General features: G+C 36.6%; 1 protein-coding gene across 1 annotated transcript; it reads right to left on the bottom strand.

Annotated features, from left to right (window-relative positions):
* Nucleotides 1-3,682, bottom strand: LOC104900190 (receptor-like protein kinase HERK 1). The gene is made up of 2 exons (XM_010687557.4): nt 3,200-3,682; nt 1-2,828 (listed from the first exon to the last, which is right to left on the bottom strand). Exon 2 carries the CDS (start codon nt 2,778-2,780, stop codon nt 294-296), a length of 2,487 nt encoding a protein of 828 aa, XP_010685859.1. The 5' UTR covers nt 2,781-2,828; nt 3,200-3,682; the 3' UTR covers nt 1-293.
* Nucleotides 3,683-6,606: the final 2,924 nt, after the last annotated feature.

The raw sequence follows: 6,606 nt of genomic DNA, 5'->3' as shown, positions 1-6,606 counted from the left end.
TAAAAGTAAGTATTTCAAGATCTGAAATCGCAATGGCCAAGGCCCAAGGGTCTACAAGAATTGCTAGGTGATGTACAAGTTAAAATGCTCTTACAACAACAATACAAAATGCCGCAACATGCAAGTTGCCAAACTTTGATCAGAAAAAAGAAAAGAAAAACACCCTCTTGCTGCTCCTAGTATATGAACCAATCTCATAGAGTGAAGACAACAAACAAATGATGCAGAAAGACATACAAGAAAACATTATAGTACATTAATATGTTGTCAAATTTCTCAATCAAATAATCGCCTCATCGGCCCTCAGACTTCACTAGTTGAGAGAACACTCTACTCATAGATACACCAGAAAGATCATCAACATTTGTTGTTTCTTCATATTGCATAGTAGAAACACTAGCATCATTTGGGTTGAAATTGTTTACTTGTGGAGAAATGTCGCCGATTGCATTTGTGCTGTGTTCTTCAGGATCATCTGGGATTGTAGCCTCTTGAAGTTGTAGTGCGTACTCCAGATTCCACAACACGTCTCCCATTGAAGGTCTATCGACACCATAATCAGCCAAACATTTTTCAGCGGTTTCACCAAACTTCCTAAGAGACTCCGGCTTTAAGTTTCCTTGAAGTGAAGAGTCTACAATTTGGTCCAACTGCCCTTTCTTCTGCCATTTCAAAGCCCATTCAGCTAAGTTAACCATTTCTCTTGGTAAAGTTGGATCAATGACGGGCCTTGCACAAAGAACTTCAAACAACACAACTCCAAATGAGTATACATCTGATTTCTCGGTAAGCTGTTGTCTCCTGAAATATTCGGGATCAAGATACCCGAAGCTTCCCTTCACTGCTGTACTAACATGAGTCTGATCAAGCTCGGGTCCGGTCTTCGAGAGCCCAAAGTCAGCAACTTTAGCCATGAAGTTCTCATCAAGTAAAATATTTGCAGATTTGACATCCCGATGAATAACCGCTTTTGCATAACCCGTATGGAGGTAATGAAGACCCCGGGCTGACCCGATGCATATCTCGAGTCTTTGCTTCCAATTCAAACAAGGGTTTCCAGCACCATAGAGATGCCCTTTAAGGGTTCCATTCTCCATGTACTCGTAGATCAAGATCATCTCGCTCTTTTCATCACAATACCCAATCAAAGAGACCAGATGGCGGTGGCGAAATTGCGAGAGTAATTCAATTTCTGTTAAGAACTCGTTAAGTCCTTGCTGAGATCGAGGATTGCCCCGTTTTACAGCAACCTTGGTGCCATCACCTAAGGTACCTTTGTAGACCTTCCCAAAACCACCAATTCCAATCACCCAACTTTCATCAAAATTGTTAGTGGCCTCTTGAATGGCAGCAAAAGGAATACGATAGCCTAAGTTTGAAGCTATACTAGTAACAGTACCGTTTGAGTACTTGCTTCCCATTGTGTGGGAAGTCCCTCCAGTGAGGGAGAGCGGAATCCAGGTCTTCGAATGGCCTTGACCCAGCTTCTTGCTTCTTCTTCTACAAAAGATAAAGAGTATGACAGCCAAAACAAGGAGACAAACTCCCCCAACGGTAGCCCCCACTATCACCCCTACCTCATTCTTGGAACCCGACTGCAAGGAAGGGAGACCCACATTCCCATCTAGGGTGTTGGAATTGTCCATCTTCATAATCTCCAGCCCATTCAAAATAGCATCAGGTGGGTTCCCATTCGCTGTAGCTGGGCCAATGCTTACACGGAGTGTATCGCGAGTAGTTATCGGTGTGACAAAATCAAGATAAACAGGAGTAGCCAGAGCCCCATTCGTTATACTACTTAGGTCCAAGGTACGAGAAATTAACCATGAATCTACAAACACATTGAAATACAGTTCATTCAAAGCTGCACTCACTATATCACAGTAATGAAACCGAACAAGATACTGGAACCCCGGATTTATATCAAAAACCCACGTCACATTGAAATTCGCACTGGGATCATCCCGAGTGTTAAGTCTTCTACAAGTACCATAAACAGCAGGTGGGGCATCATCTCTTGTAGCCAAACCACTTCTAGCATACTGAACAGCCGCAATGTTCTGCTCATCCACAGCAAAATTTCTATGTTCCAAGAAACGTTCATCAGGAATCCAAGTTCGCCAAAGAGTGTCATTATTGTAGTCGACAGTTGACCCGCCCATATTCACCCGAAAAACAGTTTCGAAAGCCACAGTTAGAAGGCCTCTGTAGCTTTCAGCTGGATTCATTAAGAGAGCATCATCTTGGATCAGTGCATTAGGAACTAAGACCACTTCCAATGCATTCAAGAAACCCACAGAATTCAAGGCAGGTTGTATAATGATATTGAGATCATTTGAAGTCACATTAACAGAGTACTCTTTCATGGTAGGAGATCCTGGAGGCGTAAAATCACTAACAAGCACAAACTGCTGTGCAGAAACTGTGAAACTAGCTCTGCTCAAATTATAACCTCTATAAGTAAACGGGGAGAAATAAAGACGAATAAAGTATCTTCCTGTTTCGGTTATAGGAAATCTGTATCCTGCTGTTGCATTGAAAATTCTCGCCGTCTGATACAACCGCAAATTGCTACCAGCAGAAGAAGTATTTCCCAGAGTGTTCAGAGGCGTAGTAAGATATCTTGAGGCATAGTTATCAGCCATAAATACACGACGACCAACTGTGGTATTACTTGGTGATCCACAGTCAATTAGAAAAGTATCAGCATAAACCTCATTTGAAAGTGAAGCTAGAGACAGTAAAAGAACCCACTTGAATATACTGTCTCTATATCCCATTTTTTATAACTTACAACTCAGAACTCAGAACTCAGAATGTCAATTTTCCTGCAAATTGAAAACCTATCTTCTTTAACAGCAACAACAACAGCATAAAACAATCTCAACATTTAAACCAAATTTGTGTTCAAGTATATAACTCTTAGATCTAAATCAGAAAATTAATACTGTCAGACTTGTGAAATGAATCTAAATCTCCAAGATTATACAGCTGAATTTACGCTAAAACAAGAATTATATCATAATTGGGTAGAAATTCAACCCAGATTCAGAAATTTGTCAATTCATCAGTAAATCAAATAAAAAATTCTTCAGACAAATGATTTATATATGAATCAAATTGCAGAAACCAAGTTGCAGCAAACTCAAAACAATAATTTACTACATTAAATCTAAAAAGAGGAGTAAAAAGATTGTACCTTTTAGATCATTGAAGCTCCAAAAACTTGAAGAAGCTTTAGAAGAACCCTTTTTTTTCAACACCCAGAAAAAAATACAATACAAGTTGAAGAAAATCAACAGAAATCAGCCCACAAACGCGCAAACATAGAACTGCCAATAGTTGATGACAACCCAATATAGAAATTATTATTAGTCACAGATTTGAATGAAAATAGCCCAAAAATAATAATAATATTAGTAATAATAAGTAGTACTAGAAATTAATTATAAATCAAAGTAAACTCAAATAACAGAGAAACATGGGAAAAATAGGACAAAAGCTAATTAGCTGGTGGAAGTAGGTAACAGGGTGTCTATAATTTTGAGTAAAATACAGCTAATGCGCAAGAAAAAGGAATTTTCTTTGATGCAAATTGCAAAGTTTGATGGAATGAAAAAAGGACACCTACAAATTGGAGATAATTAGGTCAATTTGTGAGTGAGATATGGATGTATGTATCATGTATGTGGTGAATGGTAACTTTAGAAGGGATAATAATGTTAAACTTTTTACTGTAAGAATGCATGAATTTATTTTCACTGTTTTCAAGTTTTTATTTCTTGGATTTAGTAGAGGTGGTGAGTGGTGGGTGAAAGTCAAACATTGGAGAAATAGTTTGGAGACGACAGACAGCCCATATTGTGCGTCTACCACGTGCTTGTCTTGGGTAAGCCTCGATCAACTTTAGTGCTTCATAAGAAGACCGTTTTACATTATCTGGACGTGTTCTATTCGAGAAGAAACAACTGAACTGAATTAAATTGAACGGATTGCAACTGAGAAGAAGTGAAATGAATTAAATTATAATTAATGAAAATGATAATTGGAGCTGAACTGAACCGAACTGATCGCAAATGAACCCAACATAACTGAATTTAATTGCAACTGAATTAAATTGAACTGAACTGAAATAGGCTGGAAAGAACATGCCCTTAGTTGGGATAGAAGATTAAAGTTGGCCTTAGCATACAAGACTCTCTTTTCACTATTGTGAGAGAATTTGGTTCTAAGTCATTATTAGAAGGATTTTCATTGTAAATAATATTTAAACTAAATAATGAGACGATCTTACTATATGATTGTCTCATGCGAGAATTCAAACTTATATTTACTCCGTTTTTTACTTGTTTTATTGACATATTTCCTCACTTCTTGTTACCATTGAATTTTTTCTCATTTATAGATTTTATGTTAAACAGTAAGCACAATGAATTTGATAATTGATTACTTTCATACCTCTCCTACTACAAGAACATGTGTTACTTTATAATTTTATCTCCCTTCACTATATATGGTTTTCTAAATATGTGTTTTCAAACCGAGTTCATTCATCACACATCCGTGCATACATAAAGCATAGTACGCCCCTTTACATTATCACATCCTATGTATGAATGAAGAATGTGAGAGGATTTAAATTACACTCGAGAATTGGATACAAATTTAAACGACATGTTAAAACTTTACAATAAATCAAATTTATACAAATTATTTAGTTTGACCATATTTTTGGTGGATTTTATTGTCTTGTAGTCTTCATATCATCCAAATGATCCAATAGATTGTGTTGCCATCAATAACTCTCACCCTCAATGTTCATTAAATTTGCCAAGGCACAGAGAATAATTATTCAAATTGAACTAAATAACCTAAATCAACCCAGACCAGACTAAAGTTAGTTTGATTCAAAATAAACCCTCTTCAAAATCTACCCGACTCAAGATTGACTTGGTAAGAAAATGAGCCACTAAGGGCATGTTCTCCCCAACTTATTTTCAGTTCAGTTCAATTCAGTTCAGTTCAATTCAGTTCAGACCAGTTCAGTTCAGTTCAGCTCTTGACAATACTTTTACTCTCACATATCACTATTCATTTCAGTTCAGTTCAGTTCAGTTCAGTCCAATTCAATTCAGTTCAGTTCAGTTCAATTCAATTCAGTTCAGTTCAGTTCAGTTCAGTTCAGCTGTTTTATGCCGAAGAGAACAGGCCCTAAGAATTGGTTTGAAGCTTAATGACACTCGCCCAAAAGTCAAAAGTAATAAAAAAATTTAGCATTGATTTTTCATTAATTCAAGTGTTCTTTTTATTTAAATTTAACTCATTATTTTAGTAAATAAGATTTTTAGTTTTACCTTTTTAAAGAAAATTTATTATAAATTTCTTAAAAATATTTCAACTTTTAACTTCAATTACACTGACTTCATCCGACCCGAATACTATAGGCCCGATCGCTGCCTGATTTTATAAAGGTTTCAATCCGATTTGAATAGTGTAGACATGAACATCCCCTATTCCCAATTGAACCCAATTTGACACGAAATCAAAGCAAACTCCAAAGGACCCATCCTAAAACCGTTCTAAACTACCCAAACCTCAACGCTTCAACTAGATCTGGTTATTGGACATGTTAGTCCAATGACTAAAGGGTCAGGGTTAAATTTACAGGACTTTTATTGGACAAAGCTTTATTGTATAGGGTCATTATTGAATAGGGCTTTATTGGATAGGGTCATTATTGGACAAGACTATTATAGGGCTAATAAAAAAACACAATAATTTTGAAAAATAAATTAGGTTTTGTAAAACAATTACATATTCAGATTCACATTCATTTAAACTCACTTTTGACTCTCTTTGTTCCTTGTTTTTCTTGCTCATTCATCGGCCCGTGCATTATCAACCCGCTATCGGCCCACTACCCATTTGGCCTGACTCGCTATCGGCCCACTATCCATTTGGTCCGACCCGCTACGACCCTTGAGGCGATCCTCTTATGAATCGACCCGTTTTCGACCCCCACTGACCCTGAACCTGACCAGGTCGACTTTCAACGATATCCATGACCACCAACACATTTTTTTTTTCCTTCTCCTATTAGCAGCTATGTAAAACTTGGAAGAAAGCAAATTCTTTTTACTGAAAGTTAAACAAAGCAACTAAGCAAGTAAGGACGACAATCCTAAAGAGCATAAAAAATGGTGTGAAGAACCGTTAAAAGAGCATGTTGTTAACAGTTGACGTTGTGAAGTTTTACGCGGGACGGCTAAGAGAAATAATTTCCAAGTCCTTTTCTAAAATCTCAATTTTCATTGAATAAAAAAATGTCAATGTCTAATTTTGGAGGCATAAATGATTAAATTGATCAAATTTATTAGAAGTTAGGAACTCAATCACGCAAGACGGCAGAGGTATGTGGCACATGCTGCTGATTTAGACATTTGACATAGGCAAATAATTTTCTTAAAATTGAAAAAATTAAATACAAGTAACAAAAAAACAAAACGAAAAACCACCTCCTTTATTTGGTTTTGATTTATAATCTTAAGCATAGTAGTGTAAAACACAGCAAAAAGTCAATAACCATAAATATGGCCCATACTTTAT

This window comes from Beta vulgaris, chromosome 7 (assembly GCF_026745355.1).
Source record: "Beta vulgaris subsp. vulgaris cultivar EL10 chromosome 7, EL10.2, whole genome shotgun sequence".
NCBI lineage: Eukaryota > Viridiplantae > Streptophyta > Magnoliopsida > Caryophyllales > Amaranthaceae > Beta > Beta vulgaris.
The sequence above is the reverse complement of the archived record's forward strand: the minus strand, read 5'-3'. Positions and strand labels throughout refer to the sequence as shown.

Coding starts and splice junctions, on each gene's coding strand:
- LOC104900190 (XM_010687557.4), bottom strand. CDS start 2,780: ATGGGATATAGAGACAGTATATTCAAGTGGGTTCTTTTACTGTCTCTA.